The 23,436-nt window shown below is 39.1% G+C and overlaps 1 protein-coding gene and 1 long non-coding RNA gene across 3 annotated transcripts; one reads left to right on the forward strand and one right to left on the reverse strand.

The window, feature by feature from the left end:
- Positions 1-2,642: 2,642 nt before the first annotated feature.
- On the forward strand, positions 2,643-4,425 carry ING2 (inhibitor of growth family, member 2). Its single transcript, XM_010569986.1, has one exon. The coding sequence runs from the start codon at positions 3,095-3,097 to the stop codon at positions 3,827-3,829; it is 735 nt and encodes a 244-aa protein (XP_010568288.1). The 5' UTR covers positions 2,643-3,094; the 3' UTR covers positions 3,830-4,425.
- Positions 4,426-11,523: 7,098 nt separating this feature from the next.
- Positions 11,524-20,815, reverse strand: LOC104833376. Of its 2 annotated transcripts, XR_774513.1 has the most exons (7): positions 20,645-20,815; positions 19,824-19,870; positions 17,899-18,045; positions 17,681-17,718; positions 16,853-17,058; positions 15,012-15,105; positions 11,524-11,644 (listed from the first exon to the last, which is right to left on the reverse strand). It is a non-coding gene; the product is annotated as an uncharacterized LOC104833376 (long non-coding RNA). The 2 variants fall into 2 exon arrangements; XR_774514.1 differs by lacking the exon at positions 19,824-19,870.
- Between the last annotated feature and the right edge of the window lie 2,621 nt (positions 20,816-23,436).

A 23,436-nucleotide genomic window follows, 5' to 3' on the forward strand; every position in this document is an offset into this window, starting at 1 on the left:
CCCCGCTGGCTGAACCGTCGGCCGCGCCGCAGCAGGCGGGGGCACGGGAATCGGGTTTGGGGCTCCCTCTGCCCCGCCGCCCTGCGGGGGTGGGGGTGCCGCGTGCCGGCGGAGCCGTGCCCCCGTCCCACGGTAAATCGGCGCTCTCCGGCCCGGGGGGGCTCCATAAAGTGTTAGGTGCGTTCCCTCGGGTCACGCAGAGGGTCCGTCGAGCGGGAAGTTACCCTGAACTTCAGCCAAAGAGGCGGCTTCTTCCGAAATGCAGGTTAAATACCGGTTACCTCCGTGCCACCTCGCACTCTTGGGCTACGCGGCTGCGGTATCTTTTCCTTCCAGTTACTGCCCTACCGCCTAATCGTGAGACGGGACCCGCTCCTGGAGAGCGTTATTGCTTGAAGTATGCCGCAGAGGCCGAGTGGCGTGGACCCACGGCCGGAGCGGTCCCGCGGGTAGGAACTAGAGCCGTATCTCCCTCCCCTCCTCATGGGAGGCTTTCTTCAGTATGGGTGGGAGGGGACAGTTAAGGCCTTTCAGACGTTAAACGGGCCACCTCAGAAGACGGCTATTGTAAAAGGATTCTTTCAATTATCTTTCTAATTACCCAGGAAGATACATAAGAACAGGCTTTGGTGAGTTTTCTGGGCTTTTAAAGTCTAGAGGGCATAGACTTGTCTGCAGCATTTTGAATTCTTAGTCGAGGCTGGACTGCCTAGCAGGCTCTTTACCTGATCTGTGCTGACTAGCCAACGTTCCACATCTGTCTTGAATAGATTCAATCTTCTATTTAGGCTGTATCTCCTATATGTATTCCTCCAGCCACTAATACAGTTCTGGGCCAAAGCAGAAGTTTGTTGCTAGTTTTACCACTGTTTTAAAAAACAACAACAACAAAAAAAAAACAAACCCTAAAAAATGGATACAAATATTTTAGGCCCAAGTCTGAAGATGTAAAAGCAGTGCTATATAATTTCAGCTAATTTAAAGGCAGTGATAGTTCATGCAGGAGGGACAAAGCCACTGCTGTGCTTGGAAAACTGAAATCCTTTTAGCTTTTATTAGCTACACCAAACTTAATCAGATTATCTGTAATAAACACTTGGCCCTGGATTGTGTTGTGTTGGTTTTTTTGTGGAATTTTTTTTTTTAACAGGGGTTTCAGAGCTATTTAGTTGGACGAATGGATGCCTTCTCTCACCTTAGGGACCAACAAGGAGTTTGGTAAACTTGCACCTCTGTCAGTCCAAAAGTTACTTCCTCTTTTTAATGGATGGTGATCCATTTAAAGTGTTCAGCATATTTTCACAGGCTGCATCTAGGGAGTAATCAATGTAGGGTGAATGTTGTTCTCTGTGACAATGTGAAAAAGCGAACAGTTATTGCTTGTGGGTTCTTCTGGGCAGGGCATTCTCAATATGGGAAATCTGTGTAACTATACCTACACTCTCCCCTACGTCCCCCTAAAAAAAGGCTGGGTGGGAGATAATGTGACTGCAGAATATTGTACTCTGGTTATGCCTTTCTAGTTCAACAGCATACAAAGGACCTTACTCCGTGCTTTTCAGGAGCAGAGAGTAAGATTTTTATTTTATTTTTTTTACCCACCCTGTCAGGGCAACAGGCAAACGATGCAGTTGAAGATGCAGGGAAACAAAGCTTGTGTAGCATTCTTGGTAGCTGGAATGGTAGTATTGAGAAAAAATAGGTTAAGTGATATACTGGACAGGCAGAATAGTGATTTTTATCTTCCCCTAGTAAAAGTCTGGAACAGAACAAAATGCTGTTGGCTCCTGTTGTCATACAGGTTTCAGAATTTATAGTAAAAAGCAGCCGTTCATGCTTAAGGAACTGTTTCAAGATGTCAACAGGAAAAAAAATCACTGTGAACAATGTTGAGATAATATCTATGCCTTCCATTTAGTACAAGCTTGAATCATTTCACAACTGTACAATGCAGACAAATTTAAAAATGAAAGCCAGTTTGTGAAACACAGGTCTTTAGTAAGAGATAGATTGTACTGCATATCTTGCTTTAGAAGTAAATAGTTTAGTATCATTCATAAATTCTCTGGCCTGTTCAAATAAAAACCTTAAGTTGTCTCTGAAGGAACCAGTACTGTATCTAACACTGCATCAGGTTTCACTGTCAGTTCTACTAATCTGCTTCCTTCCACATAGCAATTTCTCTGTCTTTTATGTATAGATCTAGCGTAACTTTTGGTCTGGAAAATATTATTTTGATATCCAGCAATACAGAACAATAGAGTACAGACTAAGACTGGCTTGTAAGGCATTTGTTAATCTCATATTTGGGTTCATTAAACTTGCTTCGAAGAACTAAATTTTATGAAAGATTCACAGCAGCTCAGCCAGTTATTTTGCATGACTTGCAAGAAGAAAAGCTTAGAAGTCAAACTGTGAGCCACTCATTACTAGTTGCTTAAAAATATCTTGTGATGCACTAAACAGTAGGTCACCTATTCTGAAAAGTTCAGCCTTGATTTAAAATGCAACTTTTGCTGTAATTTGTTTTGGTAATAGGAAAAGCATTTTGAGTGGTTTAAGTTGACTTAAATCCTGATTGTAAATCTGATATTGTGTGACTTCAGTTGTCATATTCTTTTTATAACTATGTCTACCTGAAAGTGTAATACCAAACCCTTAGATGAATAAGAAGGGGAAGGCAGAGGACCTGGATATCCTGATTCCAGAGTGTTATATATCATGATATATAACGATTATATGAATTCTAAGTTTCTTCCTGTGATACAATAAGCTATTGCTTTGGTTAGTAGACTAGGGTTTTGGAACTACTGGTAAGGACTCTTAACAGAAATTCCTGCTTTTTCAGATGAAGGCAGGATCTGGACTATCCACACTCCAGCAGTTGTGGTCCCCTTCCTTGGGTTATCCTTTCTTTTTCCAATGGCTAAAATAAGCTTGTTTTTTCTTAGAATTTGAGAATTTTTTCTTGCAACAGATTGTGATCTTAAACATTGATTTGATGACCACGTGCAATATGAATAAAATATCTGATCTAGCCCACTAGGGAATACTATAATTAAAATTTGTACTATTTCTCATCAGTTAGAAATACATGTCTATATTTTCTTCAGCATGTTCCATCTTGTGTAATTATTCTTATTATCTTTATTTTATAGAAGCGCTAAAAGAAATAGATGATGTCTATGAAAAATACAAGTCTGAAAATGATCCTGTTCAGAAGAAACGCTTGCAGCAGCATCTTCAGCGTGCATTAATCAACAGCCAAGAACTTGGAGATGAAAAAATTCAAATAGTTACTCAGATGCTAGAACTGGTAGAGAATAGAGCCCGGCAAATGGAAACACACTCTCAGTGTTTTCAAGATCTGTCTGAGAACGAAAAGCCTCTAGAAAAGGCGAAGATGGAGTCCTGCCAGCCAGAGAGATCTTCACGTAGACCTCGTCGCCAGCGAACCAGCGAAAGCCGTGATCTGTGCCATATAGCAAATGGTATTGATGACTGCGATGATCAGCCACCTAAAGAAAAAAGATCTAAATCTTCCAAGAAGAAAAAACGTTCCAAAGCCAAACAAGAGAGAGAGGTTTCACCTGTAGAATTTGCAATTGATCCCAATGAACCAACTTACTGCTTATGCAACCAAGTGTCTTACGGCGAAATGATAGGATGTGATAATGAACAATGTCCTATCGAGTGGTTCCACTTTTCGTGTGTTGGACTCACCTACAAACCAAAGGGGAAATGGTATTGCCCCAAGTGCAGAGGAGACAATGAGAAAACGATGGACAAATGTACTGACAAATCAAAAAAGGATAGAAGATCGAGGTAGTGAAAGCAATTCATGTTTTAAAGAGTTGCTCCTTTTATATTAAAATGTTTAATTTCCAGAGAACGCTGTTTTAGGAAATGCATAAGACTATGCAATAATTTTTAATCTATAATATTAATGGAGTATTAAAAGCTGTTATACCTTCTGTGATCTTTAACTTTCTGCACTGAATAACCAAATAATTGAAACAGGGTGGCTTCAGACTTTCACAGAAGACATTACAACATATGGCGCTTGGTTTCAATTTAACCCCATTAGTATTTTAAAGAACCTTGTGAATCTTGAAATAATGGTGGTGGGAAAGATACTGAAGAACTTTTCATGTTATGGGAAAGGCATTGAAAGGCCTCACGTAACTGCTAGAATCTTAACAACTGAATTTGTTCTTTATCCCAGGTCTTAAGTTTTAAGTTTTTGTGTTAACATCACACATTTGGAATTAGGGGGTTTGAATTCAGCTGTAACTGTAAAAGTCTTCCAAGCTAAAAGCAGACCTCTTCAGTGACTTTCATATGACCAGTATGTTATTTCAAGGAAGAAAATACTACTAACTTAAACTTTTTTTTTGTCAATATTAAACTCTTGTCTTTGTGACTTTACACTTGGGAGTCAATTTTTGGATATGATAGAATTATGGTGTATACGCAGTTTTGGATATTCTTAGTACATTTGGGTTCTGTTGAGCATCCTGATGTGGTCGTTATTGTTTAAGATGGTCTCTAATGCCAAAACTATTTCCTTGATTGTTCATGTTTTGTCACTGCCTATATAAGCCTTTGAAGTGGTAGAAGGGATGCCTTGAGAGGAGGGGATACTGACATCTCAGGGAACAGAAATTGCAGATGTGATGAAATCTTCATCATAATCAATCTCTGGAGAGTTGAAACATGACTGGTGGTCTCTGGGATGTAAACTTTGGTTTTCCTGAAGTGGTATTTGTGTATGTGTGTGGCCACACCTGGGTTTAGGCACAGCACCACAGTTCTTGGGCTTGGGCAAATATCTAAAAAGCCTGAAGGCAAAAGCTTTCAATAAAAGTTTTGATAGATAATAAAAAAACAAAACGTAAGCATGAATGGCACAGAGCCAGGAGACAAATCCTAGCAGGTTTCTGACAGGCTATGTAATGGTGTTGTCTTGAAGTATGCCGGTAGTGTCTAAACACTACTTGGGTGGTTGTTAAAAGTGAACTTCCTCACCCCTATGCTGTAGAGGAGGTAGAAAAAAGATGAAAACAGTTGTTCATGCTCCTTTGCAATGGGAGATGCTAGTAGAGAAGTGACTGGTGTACCAAAGGTTGTACCTAGGGTTCCCGCTCAACAGTGTTCTTCTTGAGACTGCTTGTGCCCTGGTGGGCTTGGCAAGGCAGACAGAGCAGCCCTGCAGGGCTGGGTGTGGGGTTTATCTCTAGGTGGGCTGCCGGCACTTCAGAAGTCCCCGTAGGTCTCTGCTCTTTGCTGCTAAGATCTCCCTTGACTGCACAGAGGTAGAAGCAACACCATCACTGGCCAAGCCTGACTGAAAAGCAGTTGTGCTGAGTTGGGAGCAGCCCAGAAGGCAGATGAGCAAAAGCAAGCCACCATGGATGAATGCCATCAAAACTCCCTCCTGCATCTCCACTAGAGGGCTGTGACGGCCGGGGCTGGATGCATGGCGCTTGGCATAAAGAAAGCCTCAGTGCTGTTGGGCCAGATGGCATGAATCAATGTGCAGGACTCTGAATATTACAAGCTATGTAAAATACCGAGCCTGTTTCCACAGTTATGATCTGATTCCTTAACAGGATTTAGCATTTGCAAGTAATACTAGTTAACATATGGCAGGGGAGTCTAAAGCCAGTGTTTTGAATTTTTGCCCTAAAATTGTAGGTTTATTAAGTAGACTAGCTCCAGTGGGGAGAACTGTACCACAGTAAGCAAACAGCTCTTGCAGGAAGCTACTGTAAGGGCTTTGACCATCAGCATGGTAGGAGATAAGGTAAACCTTACCTAAGGCCCTGTCTTGCTTTCCAGGCTTAGTGGCTAATCTGCAGTTGCAAGTATAGGCTTTGTGAGGGGGCTGGATCACGGCTACTGATGGAGAATGATCAGGCAGCTGTTGGAGACAAGTGTTCTAAGTCATCCTCTGTGCATTTTACTCCTTTTTCTATTTTTTACAGCTTAATGTTTTTTAAATTTCCTTCTTGGAAAGACTGGTTGGAAGCCTTGGGCTGGGGATTGTATCGATGTCTAGTGTCTACCTAAAATGGTGATGCTCCCTAGTATTAAAAAAAACCCATCACTTAAGTAGACACTGAAGTCGCAGAACAAAGTACAAGTGAAATTGTAACTATTAACATTACTAATTTATCTTTAAAATTATTGCTTGAAATCCTACAGGCTAAATCAGGAATACTTTTTTCCAAGGCAGAGGAGAAAGCTGGGAGCCTTATATAATTGTTCATCTGGAATAATTGCTAAAGTAGGAAGTGTATGCTGTGGTGTTACAGAAAGAAAATTTTAGATTCTGAAAGTGGTCCAGATAAATATGTCTAATGCAGGGATGCTTTCTTTTATGGTAATGGCCCTTCTAGTAGGGAATGTGAATTCTCAAGGTTTCCAGTGAAGATATTGCTGGGGAAGCAGCACTTGCTTGCCTAATACGTGAAATTGCTCAAATGCAGAAATAAGTCCTTTAATAAGCAGATTAGCAGTGTGCCTTAAATATACATGGGTGCATCTAAAATTAGCTCTTAAATACTCTGGCTAATTTGTTGTTAAAACATACATGAGAAAAGATCTGATGTTATCTGGTATTTAGCATTTCACCACCTTTTTTAACCAAACCCACATTTTGTGGTTTTGCATCTGTTTTCATAGAAGATCAATGGTAATTGCTGAAGATGCATGTAAGATGCTAGTATGAAATCAGAAAGGTAAGTAGAGAACTCCTACGTTGCTTCTTAACGTTGAGTTCCTTTTCTTAAAGGGATGAACCTCAGTAGTGAAATGAAAATGAAAAGTAAACACTGTTAAACCAGTTCATCTTCAAGATATGTATTGACTGTCATGAAGTAAGTCTAGCTTCTTGCAAAAAAAAAATATATCTGGGCAACAACACTTTGGAAGTTGATAGTCGTGTATGTAACACACAGGAAGCTGCTTCCTCTGTGCAAATTAATGCTACATCCTAATTCAGCATAGGTTACATTTTTTTTTCTTGAAGGTTACAAAAATACGGTGCACTTCCAAGTTCTTGCTTTTTGCCTTTCAGTTTTGAAGTAATGCAAGTTCATCAGCTGCAAAAGGTCCCCATGAACTATTTAAAAGGAATGGTATCAGAGCAAGAGTATTTCTTGATCATTGTCCCATGGACCAGTTTGATTAATCTTGACAAAAAAATAATTTAATGAAACCAAACTTTAAAGCAAAACAAAAAATACACCTAATAGAAAGATTGCTGTTTGGAAAGCAAAAAGAGCAATTTAATAATATTTGCTGTCTATATTATAAGGCCATCTTGCTATCTCTAGCAGTTACTGCTTTTTGGGGGGGTTCTGGAATTCTGGCAGGTCTGGAATAGTACACAAGATTAATACAGGCTTCCTCCAGTTGCTGTGTATTACTTTATTCTGCTGTGTAAGCTGCCTGAATCCAAATACAGTTAATTACTAGCCATGATAGGTATAAATTCTTTTAAGTGTAGTCTTCCGTATGCTGTTGTATGTTCATACCTGTTGATTGCTAAAAAGCACAACAATACCTCTATATTTAAACTAGTTTTTACTACATTTCCCTGCCGAGCATTAACTGATCTACACATCCAGAAATGGTAATGTGGTACCAACAAGTCTTGAAACTAGTAGGGTGGTAAGTGAAATGCCCCATTCTTCCTATTTTGGCTGTTCTTTTAGAGCTGAAGCGGGCCTTTGTAGAGATGGCTTTTCCTAACTTTGAAAACTTTTTCTTAATTTAAAAGCCTCTAACTTCAGCTTGGAGGAAACTACTACAGTTTGTCTGAATTCATACTTAAAAACGAGCAGTTTGGCACTTCTGTGGCTTGTACCATTTCTGACTGCAACAGATCTGATTCTTAAAGTCTTATTCTGGGTTTCTATTCTTTCGACTCAGTTGGGCTGAACTGCACCCTGTTTGGTCTCCCCTAAAACCCAACCAGTCTATTGGGACAAAACTGCAGTGATTGCCACATCAGCAAGTTAAGGGCTTAGAGTTCTTTCTCCCTCTTGTCTGCGTACATGTTTCTTTTACTAAGAGGTCTCAACTCCAGTAGCTCTGCAATTCTTTGACATTGTCACCTCAGACTGAAAAAATACCACAGGTTTCATATAAAAGCCCAGCCTGCTTTAAATGCTGCAATATAATCTAGACCTTTTTTTTTTTTCCATACATACCTGAATCTAACAATGATAAAAGCCCCTGCAAATCATGAAGATACTTTATCACACAAGGGTATGTCTGAAGTTCTGTGGCATATTTCAAAGCTAATACTATATTGGTAGCTATTGCTTGCTGAAGCCTGCTTTAAACTCAAATGACAGATGTATGAGTCCTGAAAGACAGCCTGTCTACTCAGTGAGTCTCGGCAAAGAAAGGTATTGTGGGCAAAGAAAAAGCGACTTGTTTATGCTATAGCTTAGAAGTAGCGTATCTTCCCTCTGTCAGGACTGGCTAGGCAACCCTGGCTGGTCTCTGCAGAGGAGACTTGAGGCAGGCCAAGTATAGTTTGACCTGTGGAATGCCACAGACCAAATAAATTAACTGAGATATATGTTGGGAAGATCTGCACTAGACCAGTCAGATGAGGTTAGGAAAGCAGTAGCGCTTACTCTTTTGTGAGTTTCCTATAGGAGCCTAACTCAAGAAAGGTTGAAAACCTTGAACGGAGATGTGCATACCCCTGCAATTCAGAGTAAAGCATCTGTTCTTGAAGATACTTGCTTCTTATCTTACCTCACCTGTCAAAAGTTCTCTTGAGCTACTTTAAGCAGTTTCCTCGACCATTATGGCTTTCTGAATCCTATTCGCAGTGCCCAGCTTTTATTGGGCACAGTGAACAATTACGTCTCTGAATAGCTGTCTTTAAGAGATCCAAAATGCTACTTGTGTCTTTAATCATCAGACAGTCTAGTTTTCTTCAGGTTCTTCCTGGCTGCTAGTGGATACTTCTCCAAAGAAGTCTTTTTTCAGTGGATTGGATAGTTGTTTTTGTATCTGATCCTCTCAAGATGATGAGCAGGGGTGTTATTCAAACCCACAAAAATTGTTTTTCTGTCCAGTTCTAGTTAGGTAAGACATTTTGCTGTCAGTGGTAAAACCAGATGTTACTGTGCAACTGTTCAAGTCCCACAGACTTACATATCCTAGAAGGAAAAAATATTTCTTTTTACTATTATCATGCCTCTTTTGTAATACATGCCATGAAAGAGTTGAAAAAGTTTTAAATCCTCTGTTTTGTGCCAATTTGCTGATTACCCTGCAGTCTTTGGAACAGCTCGAGGATTATGGATTTCCACTACAGTTGGCCGGTAAACAGTTCTATTTAGTTAAAATTCTGGCATTTTTTTTCATTAAATGAAGCTGTCATTTGCCTTTGAATCCAAGTCTCTTCTTAAGATAAAGATCATACTGTATCTGAACCCTTTCTAATTTTTGGTTGGGGTAGAGTAAGAGTTCTAAAAGCCTATTTTGACAAATTCTGCATTTTTTCCCACCTATTTCTGCATTCTTTTGGTTAACCTGGTAGGGCAAGCTCAGTTTTAAGTCAGCCAGCAATGTTTTAACTGCAAGTATTAGACTGGACTGCATCTCTGTTCTGCTGCAACTGTGTTCTTGCAGAACATTACTGACTATAGCATGGCCAATTTTGTACTTCAGAGATGCACTTCATGCATAGCATGCTTCTTTTTTTCTTAAGTATACATCAAGGAGGTTATAAATAGCATACACACAGATTCAAATTGTAATTACTTCTGTTCCAAAGGCCTGTTTTCCAGTGTAGGGATTAGCGCTTAGTGGGCACATAGAAAATAAAACCCTCCCCAAAGTTTTGCTCTGCATATTTATGGAGTACCTCCACTGAAAACGGTAGAACTGGTGAATGAATTTCACTACAGTGATTAGCTGCGCACATTAAGACTAGTAGAAAGTTACAGTTTATAGTTGGAGGAGTAGGGGGAGGGAGCAACTTGGGTACTTCTGTGGTTGAATGTAGCGTGATTTAAGAAGCCTAAAAGGAAACTTTCATCTCCTGCTGAGAAACAGAATAAAATAAAAAAAATCTAGAACCTTTGAGAATAACTTTTCAGTAGAGAAATTAGGATAAAATCCTGTCCCAATTTAAATAAAATTCTGTTGAGCAGGGTTCTACCCAGCATACAGATTTCCAGCTTCCTTTGACTAAAGCCTAAAAAAAGATTAAAGCTCCATGGCAACTGCTATCTTAACTTCTGACAGCCATAGTATAAATTACATCTTGGAAAAACCTAATACTGAAAGTTTTATTTAGGTCACCAGTCAGGCTGGGAAATGGTAGGCTTACAGATACCACCCCAAACTTCATTTTGCCCCTGCATGGTATCAGTGAGGCAGTGATTTTTGCAGGAGGCGAACTGGATGCTATATAATTACATGCAGTATGAATTTAAAAATCTGACAAGTTTTAGGTGTGTAAATTTGTTTCATACTTTTGGGGGAAAGACTGCAATATACTTGAAATTGTAACCTTCCAGTGAGGAATACAGGAAGGTTCATCTGGGAGACAGCAGCCCAGACAGGTACAATGTGAGGTTACCATGGTAGCTGCATTTGCTGGCAGTGGAGGAACACTATTGGTTTGGGGGTTTGTTTTTTGTGGTTTGTTTTGGGGTTTTTTTGTTTGTTTGTTTTATGGAGAGGGGAGGGAGCTGGTGAGAGGTGGTGCAATTAATTCAGGTGCCCCAGCATTCATACTTGTGCCATGGAAGCTACATGTCCCTTTTGGGCTTGTATGGAGATACTGCTTTCTTGCTGTTTGAGGTCAACAATGAATAGATTATTATTTTGAGTAGCGGAAATGAATATAAAAGGACATTAAAAGTCTAGAGTAAAGGGAACCTGTGGTAAACAACAACAACAGAACTCCCCAAATTTCTGCTATTTGCATGAAGATTGTCTGGTACTGTTATTTCCTTAGTTTCGCTTCCTTGTTCTTTGACTATTTTTGACCCTGTCCTCTCTGGACTATGTGCTTTTCAGACCTTGAAGAATGCCTTTAATTGTTGTCTGAGGAACACTTTATCGGAGCCATTAAAATAGCCTGGTGCATGAGACAGGGAGAGATTGGTAACTGGGATCATCAATTCTGCTCTGCAGTGCAGGGACAAAAAGGGGGGCTGCATGCTCCATAGTCTGTCAGCTGCTGCTGGACAGACACAGAATTATTCTGAGGCTCCTTTTGACCTCATCAGATAGCAAAGTTTCAGTCTTCAGTATCCCATTTAAAAGGAGGAAAGTACCCATCATTTCTCAAATAAAAATAAACCCACAATAGCATCAAAACCATACTAGAGTTGCAACCCACTGTATGCTTATGTTATTGCTACTTAGAAATTTTGCCTTGTAAATTTTTAATACTAACATGCCATCTATTACTGGAGAAGGATGAGAAACAGAATTGTAGAAGCATTACCAGCATAATAATCAGTTTTACAGACCTGCAAGTAGGACTGCTTTTGCCCTTTCCTCCAGCAGCTGGAGTTTGCTAATCACAGTATGATGTACGCTTTCATAACCTGGAATAATGGTATTCTGGTGTTCAAATGGATCCCAAACTTCTATCCTGTGAACACATAACAAAAACATACTCAAATACATACAGACAGTAAATTCTAGAAGAAAAAACCTAAATATGTTTTTTCCCCAAAGGTGTAATAACAAACAATTTTATTGTCAGTTGAACACAGTGAGTTGTGTAAGTTAACCAGTAGCACTGGGACGTGGGTTGCAAGATAATTTCGCTACTAAATGGCTTTTGGGAGAGTTTTTAAGAAGCTTAAAAACGGTTGATGACTTGGATTTCTGAGTATCAGATCATTGGAATTTCTGCATCGGTGAAGAACCCTTCATGTTAATTTCATAAAGCTTGGAAATGTTGAATAATAATTGAAATCATACAGAAACAGACCATTGAGCATTTTCTAAGTAAAAATACATACTTTGTTGGCTATGATTTTCAGTGCAGTAATTTGTAATCTAATGATCATATATACCAGAGTGGCAAATTCATCTGTTATGATTAGATTTTATTTAACAATAGAAGGTAAGAATAATTTTAAGTCTTTCCCTTCTTACACTACTGAAATATTTGTAGTAAACTGTGAAGGTACTTCTGAATGATTTTATGTAAAGAATGTTGCAATAAAATTTCTGATTATTTTACCAGAGCTATTCTAAACTCGACTTCAGAAGACATACCTCCCCATTCCCAAAGCACTGCCAGATCAGGTAAGTTAACAGAGTGTGTGTTCATTCTTACGCCTGTGCAGCAGTTGGCCCTGCTTGCTGTGGGGAGTGTATTTAATGCGTTAGCTGATGAAGCTTTACAAGCCACAAGGCTTGTCTTCCTGTAAACATGCTATGCGCTTTTGAAACCTGCTTGAGGATAAAATATAATGCTTCCTTGAAAAGTGACATTTTAAGTATTTAAATTTTTCATTAGAGAAATCCCGAATGTTTTGTCACACACTTGTGGCTGTTGTCACGGAGACAGATTTGGTTTGGGGGAAGCAGGTCAGACATAAGTCTTGTATTTAATAAAATTTTATTTTGCTAACACCTCTCTCTCGTATTTAATGACTTGTCATCTGTAGTTGCTGGCATGAGGTACAACAGCAGAGAAGAAAGCACCCACAGATTTCAAAGGCTTTACTTTGTGGAGTGCACCAGAGTAACTGAACTGCAGCTTTGGTAACTGCCAACTGTAAAGGGCTGTTAAAAGAATTAATTGAACTAAGAAGAAATTTAAAACTTTTCTTAATAATTGAAATCATGCGAGTCCCTCACAGGAGGAATGTCCTGGCTGTAACCAGAAACATTCCTGCATCTATTCTATCTCTGGATGAAGGATTTAAAAAAAAAAAAAAAAAAATCCTGATATTTTGGAATACAGCCTCTAGGCAGAACTTAATTCAAAAACCACAGTAGGAAAAAGTTGTTATTAAATTAAGATCATGCTAGTATGCTTGCCAAAAAAACCAGATCATTTGATAAGGCTCCTTCTTGAGCCTTGTGGCCAAAGTAAATCTGCATATAGAGATATATAAAAATGTGCCTAGATTATAGTCCTAGTTTTCCTTCTCACTAAAGTAAGTACAGCTTCTAAATGGAATTATCCAATTAATATAAAAATGACACACTTCCATTCAATTCTTTATAGTTGAAGCTAAGTTTTTAGGCTGACTGTGCTTCCAAACAGCTTTTATTTTCCCACTGATACAAACTGATATTATTTTCTAACAGCTTGTGCCTTTCTTCTCTGCCCATTTCTCCAAAGGTGTTGTGCAAACATGCTCTTCAGCAGATGCTTCATCTCCTCTTCAACAGCCTGAATAACTGATAAGACCGAGGTGCAATTTTAAATCATGGCCTTGGCAAAATACGGAATCTGCACAAATGGAGGTTCTGTCTCTGTCCAAAAGCTGGCTCTATTCAAATAATAAAAAAAGCCATGAACACATAATGATCTTGAAACTCTATATTTTTGCCTCGCATAGGAAAAGTGAGGAGAGCCTCTCGGTATAAACTCCTGAACTAAAGCCAGTCATGCAAATACTGACTAATTTGATGGCATTAACCTCATTCCTCTAAGATACTGCTTATGTTTTCAGCAAAACACCCAAGTTTCTACTGAAGGCTTAAGTGCATCAACAGAAAGCATCTAACTAGGGTATCTTAGCTGAAGTCTTCTAACTTAAGGCTCTAAAACATTGCTAACCTTCTGCTGGGTCAGGGTTCTTAACACTCTATGGGAAGTAACTGAAGCAATAACTGGTATTGCTATTTCTGCCATGCTTTTGAACCATGTAGGAAGATACAATATTTAATGGAGTGTTAGGAGTTTCAGTTTAAGATGGTGCTCATATAAAAAAGTCCATTAAAATAGACTGTATAATAGCTTTGGCATAGTTTTATTTCAGTGTATCATTTCAAGCAGATCTTTCTTTAAACCTTACATAAAACCCATTAGAGATCACCATGTATGCTGTTACACTTGGAAAGATCATGAAACAGCACAACTGTAGAGGCTGACTGGACTTCCAATAGCTCTAAATAAATGGCATGCATAGCTTCTCTCAGTTGTCTCTCATTATTACTGTGCAAGCCTTAAAAACACTAAGTTTCTTCTAAGTCTTAATATGAATATAGACACTGGAATCCTGTCACCTTCTGCTGGAATCTCACTGGGTAGTTGGGAATGGCTGGCTGCCTTTCTCACTAAATTTTCCCAAGATCCCTTTATTTTGTTTGATGCTTGGGCTTCTAAATTGTACCTTCTTAAGCCCAGAGTCTCCCTGTGTTGTTTGTGTTGCTGTGATTAGATTTTTACACCAGAGTGCAATTATCATCATCTACTTCAGCGGGGAAAAGAGGGGGCCATTCACAAATAGCCATACTTAAAACCTGAGTCCCATACAAAGAGAACACTGCTTAATAAAGATGACACACAACAAAGCCTAATTTCAAACACAACACGCAACTCTTTAGTAATGACTGCCCAATGTTCATGCTCATTTCCAGTTTAGAAGATCAGAACATGTAAGCAGAAACTAATTAATTTGTCACTCTAAACCATCGGTTATCTGTCATTTGTCTCTTTTCTTAAGGTAGTAAAAACCTCACAAGATGACCAATCATAGTTTTATCATACTTAGTGAAAGGATGCAAGTGAGTGGAAGAAAATGATGTAAGAGTCATTTTGTTTGAAAAGATAACTCAAAGTAATTTTTACAAACATAATAAATCCTTGACTTATCAGCAGAAACACAGAATCTATTAGCTTATTCTTTGCATTTCATGAAGTTACTTTATCAGCATTAGCCAGCTTCCTCATTTTTCCTTTCTGAGCAAGTGATTCGGTACAGGAACTTGATGGTTGTGGAGTGTACCATTCATGTAATAACAAAAGAGGAACATATTCAGGAGTTTACCCATTTTCCATCATGACTCCAAAACCAATTCTACTGGCATCATCTTTAATTGTCAAGCAGTACACATCTGGCTCATTTTTCAATAATTTTTAACCTAAAATTTAGGAAAATAGTAATTTTAAGTACCTGTCAGATAAACACCTCTACTATTAATTTGATATTAGTCTTAAGGAATAGCAATTTAATGATTATTTAATATAGTACAATAATCATTGACAATAAAACACCACCAGTGTTTGAAGAGAGTAAGATCAACATGTCACTAATTTTGCATCATTGCAAAAAACCCAAATCTGATTAATAAATAGGAATGCTGTTTTAAGACATGTTAAGTAATTATATGCTCTTCAGTTTTGGAAACCACACTTAAGGGTGGAGGGAGTTCAAATAAGTGACAAGATAGAGAAGAGGTGTAGAAGACATGACTTCTAATGAAAAATAGAACAAAGACTAGAATCAAGAGGACTGAAGTCAGTAGTCCTCAGTAATGTGAAAGTTTGCTTCTGAGAGGAAAGGGACAATCTGTCTAAGTGAAAAGGATGATAATTAATGTCCTTCAGATGGAGTACTGAACATTTAAATAAGACACTAGGGAGAAAACAAAACAAAAAAGAACTGCCCAACCATAATGACAGTGAAGCACTGGAATATATTACTTTGGAAAGTAAAGATCTCCAGTGATGAAGATGCTACAAGACAGGCTAGACAGTCATGTCAGCATTGGTTTAATTATAACTGATCCTGCCCTTGCGCAGGGGAAATGGATTGGATCAGCAGTTCTTGAGGTGTGAGAAGGCACTGACATATCCTTGGAGGCCCAGACAAAGCTCCAGGAGAATTTAATCTGATTATTTCTCCTTCTTCCAACCTTTTCCCCTGAAAGTTCTCTCTGAAAATAATTTGAAGAATGTAGTTATTTTCTCTCAGCCAGCAGGACAGGAGGGGAGCAGAGCCATCAGATCCACCCTACCTAAGGGCACATTTTGAGCATCGCCAGCAGCCAGCTGGGTGGACACTTGTTGCATGTTCCTTGCATTCCCCTGGCAAAAGTGATCTGAATGGTGTCAAAGGTTATGCTGCCACAGCGGCACAAAGTCCATGGGGACAGCTGACCCTTCTCTTCCCAGCAAAATCCAGATCCACAATTGAGGAACATTTAAAGGCATAGGATGTGAGGAATGGTGCAATTTCCCAGGGGCATCAAGACTAGGATCAAGGAGAGTAAGCTTCTAATGATACCTGGCAATTCAGGTGATGGCTGCAGAACACAACTACCCAGGGACAAGATTCTAGCTGTTGCACAGAAGTACCACCTATTTGCTGGAGTGAAAGTAGGGATGTTTGTATATATGAAGGGCCTATTCTATTACAGTAGAAAGATAGGCCCAATAATAATAAATTTCAGTACTGTTGAAATGAATGACCTCCTAAATGGATTTCCAGCTCTGCTTTCTACTTGCTGCATACATAATTAATTAATAACAAAATAATGATATTCTCCACACTCATAGAAAATTTGATGGATGTTCAGGTATTTTAAGCAGCAAACCTGGATACTATGCTTTGGTTTTTACCTATTCAAGAAACAGTGGAATAATATTTCACAGTATTTTCTTTGATGAGTGTTAATTTTTGGTGGAAGGGACTGGCAAAATGAGTACATGAATTTTTAGCAATTAGAGAATATGTTCAGTAAGTAATCCTTACTGTGCTGATAATTTCTCAGTAGTTTCATGCAGATATTCACCATCCAAACTCTTGGTTATTTTTATAAATACCACATCTAGCAGTCACTTTTCAACACTAAAAGTGAATTTAAGCTTACAAAAAATAATACCTACCGCTCTGGTTTCTAAGTTCCACATATGATACAGTCGATTTTCTCTTCTTCAGTGTAGCTGGGAAGCACCAGATAGTGGCCAATGTAGGTCAAGGCAGTAGTGTATAGAAAGAGGACAGATGTGCCGGTTTCAAGAAGATGGAGATGGCACGGGGCTTGCAAACTGCACTCAGAGAGATGGTGTGCGTGTTATGAGCACACTGTGACCTAGGGAGCAGGAGATCATCTGGCAAGTCACTCAGAAGCTCAAGAAGTTTTCTTTTTTATCTCATTTATATCTAATTTAAAATATGTACCCTTTTCTCAATCTTAGCGTATTTATTTATATAAGTAGTTAAGTGGCATTGGTGTTGGTCAATGAACCTTAAAACCAAATGGACCTCTAGGCATAAGTCCTTTCATATGGACATATAAATTATTGTATATGTACACATATGCACTTGTAATAACTTCTCCAGCTGATCTGTCTGTTGACCCAATGCAGTGCTGACTGAGAAAATCAAGGTAAATCATGTCAAATGAACACAGGGCTGGGACTATCTACAGTAAGTCAGATGGGAAACTGTTCATAGTAAAGCCAAACACAGCCTACCAGTGATAATTTATATATGCAGATGACAGTAAATAGCAAAAAGATTATTAATAAACTTTGCAAACTTGTGAAAAAAAGGAATTCTGGTTACAACACAACGAAACTGTAAAATTCTTATTACAATTTAAAATTTGATCTTTAGGAAGAAAAGCTATAGAATTTCTGAATAGAAAATTAATCATCAGTTTAAATTAAGCAATCAAAAGGTGGACTTAGTTATGACCCCAGAACACTTACCTATTTGAGACCTTCCTGATACCAGATCATAATGGTAACTATGGAGTGAAAACAAGATAGAAATAAGTGACATAAAAAAAAAGGAATACAAAGTAGAACAAAATAGCTTCTCAGCATTCTAACAGTTGTTACATAACATACCCATCAGTAAGCTGAACAATATTTTGAGATTTGAGAGAAACTGTATAAACATGATACATTAGGATGTTGTTTCTCACCTTTTCATCTCCGCTAAGCAAGTACTGATCAATGGCATTATGTTTTTCACTAGTAAGTTCCTTTTTTTCCATTTCTTGTTTTACTTTCTTCTCCAGTCTCCTTTCCTGTCTGAATTTCCTTGCACCTTTCCCATGGGGTCCAAAGTTCTGAAAAAATATTAAATATTGATATTTGTCACCTGATACAACCTTTTGATTACATTCATTGAAGCAAAATTCCTCAGAAGGAAAGATGCACAATTTACCTAATAGGTGATCACTACAGTTTTAAAGGCTTCTGGAAAATCTGCTTCCTTCTGATATTTTGTATATTGTGAGCAGGTGGTAATAGACTGCACCTTAAATAACTACTGTGAACAGCAGTGGTAGATTCAAGATAAATTCCTTGCATCAGAAGTCAAAATAGGCTGTCTGCAACTCCAGACTTTAAGAGGTGAATGGAAAGTAGTGAGGAAAACTCTTCAGTATGCTTACCTTCCATTCACCCAAGACTGCCTTGCCAGTGGACAAAACTTACGGGTTACAGATGGAAAAAAGATTGGAAATCAGTGGTTTAGACTGATGTCTAGAGAGATGGTAATGCTACTTAAATAGTATTTAAGTGAGCGTAGTCCCAATTCCTCCTTCCCACTTCTCAGGCAGCTAGGATCACTAACGCTGGCAGTTGAAGGCATATAATAATTGTACATCATCAGTCTGGTCTTCATCTCTTTGATCTCCCTGCTTCAAGACAAGGATGCTCTGGCTTTAAGGAAGGTTACAGTGACCTCATTTATTTATTCCAATAATTCATATTTCAGTGCAAATCCATGGCCTGGACAACCAATGTTTCAACCGCAGGCCTGCAGTGCTACAGAAGTTAAAGCTGTCACCTGTCGCTCCCTTGCTCATTCTCCTTTTGGGTGAAGTCTCCTGGCACAGGTCCCTGGCGGCCTTTGACAGAAGATGACCTGCCAGAATAGGTTGCTCAGGAGTTTTCTTTGTATTCCAGCTTAGCCAACCCTTTACAAACCCAGTCTCTAAATTCCCAATGACAAAAAGGTCCCTGGCAAAAGATCAGGATTCTTTGCTATCACATGAACCATGTTCTGGGAACAGCACCAAAAGATCTTATCCAAACATTTCTCACAGACCTCACAAATGCTAGAGAAAACCAACTCAGTCCAACAGGCACAGGGAAGAACGAGTTGCATCTTTCTGCTCCAGTGAGGTCTTTATTACTGTTAGAGGGTTTTATCCCCAGAAAGTGATTTCTTTTGTCTGCCTCCATTTCTGGAAAAGGGAGCCTTAGCTCACAGTTTAGGTCCCACAGCAGCTTTGAAACTAAGAAGTACAGCTGACCTCAACCAGATTTAAAGTTTCCACTCAGGTACATAATATAGTATAAAGAAATGCTTGTTTTCAGATTTTAACTTTCTTTAGAGACACTTCCATGAGTATCTGGTGGATTTCAGGAGAATGCCCTTTATGCTAATGACTACTGTGATTCAAGAACATAAAAAAAGTTAAGATGGTTGACTGAACAATCATTCCATTTAAAAGTACGTAGCAGTTAGCTGTATGGAGCATGAACATGTGATTTTTTCTATATATAAAACTTTGTGGATGATGCAGTCAGCGCCAGAGACAAACTCCTACCTATTCTCAGAGAGGCCAAGCAGTAGCCCTCCCTCAGGAATCCTGTACTCTTTACTTTGGCAAGGAACAATGTAATGACCTGACTGTTTCTTCACATACTTCTTTTTCAAAAGGTCATAAGTTAACAGCTTCTAGCAAAGATATAAAAGATCCCCACCTTGCCTGCCTTGTGTAAATAATTATCTAAGGAAATGTCTTGTTTAATTAGGTTTTACAGAAATGTAAAAAAAATCCATAAGCATGTACACCCCCCAAACTTACTTTCTGAGTAAATTTGCATTTAGTACCTGAAAAATGAGTGTCAGAGAATCCGGAAGAGAGGCAAATCCCTTGTCTGGAAAGACAAAGAGTTTTGTATCCCTCACCAGCACAATTTCAATGCTTTCTACAAGTCTCTTTTCCATTCTAACAGCATGGCATTTTGATTTTACTATATGTGCCACACTGTAATCACTCCAGCACTGAGATTCCTGCATACCACATATTTCCAAGATAAAAAAAACCACCAAACACTCACCAATCTATGATTCTGCCTACAGAGTTGTCCCTGTTATGTTTTAAAGTTTGAATCGGCTTGGTTTATGAATCTTCTGAACACTCCCATGACAGTGATCTCCAATTCCCCCGCATAGATATGTATGTATCCGGTTGCAACATCGGGCTGAAATCCTGGCGTCACTGAAACCAGTGGTAATCACGAGTTCACTTTTGGAGTTCTGATCTTTCATCATTACAAAAAGCTACTTTTCTTCATTTTTTTGCTATAATTTGGCTGAGACACATTCTAAAAAAGTCTCCACATCAAGGTGTTGCAAGGATGAGTCCTTTGGCTCTTTACGTTCAACTTGTTTTTAACTGGAAGATTCCAGCAGTGCTCAGCATTGTATTCATTTATGTTAATTCTGAATCCAGCCCTCTGCAATGTGTAAACTACTTCAGAAACAGGCAAGGCAATTCAGGCACAAATTACAGAAATTAGTATATTTTGTCTGTTCTTTTTGGCAGAACCACCTTTTAAGGTTTCAGTCATGTTTTCAAATGCAACATTGTGCCTGTCATGTTGTCTTGTCTGCTACCTGCCCTAATCTGAAAGAAAGGAAGAAAATACCTGTGTATTTTGAACTTGACTGGGACATTTCTGCATAGCCACAATGTCTCAAATTCCATTTGTGTTTTTTCGCTTGTTTGTAGCAACAGTCAAAAACTGGTCATTGATCTTTGCAGCCAAGTTCCACATTTGAAGGTAGATCTCTTCACCACAAAAGGCTAAACAAACAAGTTCAGGATGAACACCTGTATATTTAAGGTTAAATTGGAAAAAAAAGCGCATTTGTATAAAGGAATAGAATATTCTGCAATTAATACATGTGTCTGTGGTTGTTCTGCTGGGACTATCTTGTGAGGTTGCTTGAACGGTCTACCTGAATTTTGCTGTCCACCTTTTTGGTAAGTACAAAAAGGCCAGGTACACAAAGGTCTGTACTGGTGATCATTTCACTTTCTATGTAAAATACAGGGTGCTGACCACTATGTATAAAGCCTGATGTGATCTGGCTTACAGAGACAGTAGAAATTAGCAAAATTTTCTCTCTGCAACTGTCTTACCACAACTGTGTTCAGAAGGAATATTCCCAGCTATCTTTTCCTGAGCTAAGCTGCACAGGATTTAAGGACTTGGACATTTTTTAATATAAGCCATTGTTTGATTTTAATGCCATCAAATATATGTTTGGATCTCGTATTACTTACAAGAAGATGTAAAATACATATTCAATTATAGATCTTTGATAACAGTATTCAGTTTACTGATAAAGTATTGAGATAGCACCAGAAGCTTGAATACAGTACTGGAAATCATATCTTGGTTTCCAGAATGTGGAGATTTTTAGGATTAGAGAGTACATTTCAGTGATAAGGAGCAATCATAACCTTTGGAACTTAATTTAAATTCTCTTATAATTCCACAAAATTCATATGAAATTTGGTTCAGATCTCTTGTATTCTCACAAGAATGAATATACTTGTTCACCACTTAAGCCCATCTCCTTTGTCACATGATTTGTTTCAGAGCACTCAGATCACTTGATATTCATTATTTTAACCACATGGCACACTGTTTTTCATTGCAATCTTGTTACAGATGTTCATGTGAAACAGTAGGAGATTAAATAATGTACCATGGTGAAGTAGAGGAGATTATTGAAACAGAATATGGAATGACAATATTGATAGTTTGAGATTTCCATTTGCATGATCCTTTCAGAAATGAATCAATCCAAAGAAACAATTCTCCTTTATTTAACAAATAGCAACAGAAATGAAACCATTCACCTCCGAGATGAACTGAAGGTAACTTGGCCACATACCTGTGGTCTTCAGATTCCAGAAGTATTAGTGTCTGGAATACGGCTGAATGCCACAAGATGATAGCCCAGATGATTAATGAAGCAGGTGCAAATAAAGTCATTGCAGCAACCCTGAAGAGTGTGAGAGTATGCAAAGGTGCTAATGCTGAAAGGCGTAATAGTCTGCTGCCCTGCAAGGAACAGCAGAGCTGTTCATAGCAAGACGGAGGTCCCTAGTACACCACTACAGGCACTTTTGAAAAACAGTTGCTGTTTTAATCTGTAACACTATCTGAAAAGAAAATGTGCTCTCTCTCAAGAATATTTTAGGGTCAAACTCACCTCAGTGTAAAGCAAGGGCAGCCCTGCTGACCCTTCTGAAAGTAATGGAATACAGAATTTGCTCTTGGAGCAGCTGCCAGGCACGATAGGATACAAGTACCAGAATCTGGAAGGTTTAATGGAGGTGTGAGAGTGCTGAAAACTCCTGCCTTCAGACGGAACACAGCTGGGTGAAAAAGTTAGGGGTGAAAGCCCAAATTTTTAGGACAAATTAAGCACCTAAAGTTGCTGGAAGGCTGCCAGTCTGATTTTCAAAAACTCCAGAAGAATTTAGAAAAGATGCTCTTGAAGATCTCACAGGCCACCCAAATATTTAAAAAAATTGGGCACAACTTCCTTTTCTGGAGAAGCAAGAATATGGTTTCTAAACATTCATTACCTAAAGATCACAAGGAAGTAGTCATTAGTCACAGCTTTTCCCTGAACAGTGGCCACAGAGTCTTGGAATATCAGATTAACATCCACATCTCCTTTGCGAGCACTGAACACCATGGCTTATTTTCTATTCCTGTACAAAAGAAGAGTCAATTAAAACAGAGGAAACATACCTGTAGCCTTATTCTGTCACACTACTAAATAAAACCTGAAGGCTAAGCGCATGTACAAGGAAAACTGAATTGTTTCCAGATGCGTTCCAGACCTTGTTCTCACCAACAAGGAGGGGCTGGTGGGGAATGTGAAGCTCAAGGGCAGCTGCAGTGCCCATGAAATGGTGGAGTTCAAGATCCTTAGTGCAGCGAGGAGGGCGCATGGCAAGCTTGCTACCCTGGACTTCAGGAGAGCGGACTGGCCTCTTTGGGGATATGCTTGGTAGAGTACCATGGGATAAAGGCCTGGAGGGAAGAGGGGCCCAGGAAAGCTGGTTAATATTCAAGAATCACCTCCTCCAAGCTCAGGAGCGATGCTTCCCAACAAAGAGAAAGTCAGGCAAAAATGCCAGGAGGCCTGCGTGGATGAACAAGGAGCTCCTGGACAAACTCAAACACAAAAAGGAAGCCTACAGAGGGTGGGAGCAAGGACAGGTAGCCTGGGAGGAATGCAGAGAAATTGTCCGAGCAGCCAGGCATCGGGGTAGGAAAGCTAATGCCCTGATAGAATTAAATCTGGCCAGGGACATCAAGGGCAGCAAGAAAAGCTTCTATAGGTACATTTGTGATAAGAGGAAGACTAGGGAAAATGTGGGCCCTTTCTGGATGGAAATGGGAGACTTGGT

Source organism: Haliaeetus leucocephalus, unplaced genomic scaffold, assembly GCF_000737465.1.
Source record: "Haliaeetus leucocephalus isolate CR32 unplaced genomic scaffold, Haliaeetus_leucocephalus-4.0 Scaffold284, whole genome shotgun sequence".
Classification (NCBI taxonomy): Eukaryota; Metazoa; Chordata; class Aves; order Accipitriformes; family Accipitridae; genus Haliaeetus; species Haliaeetus leucocephalus.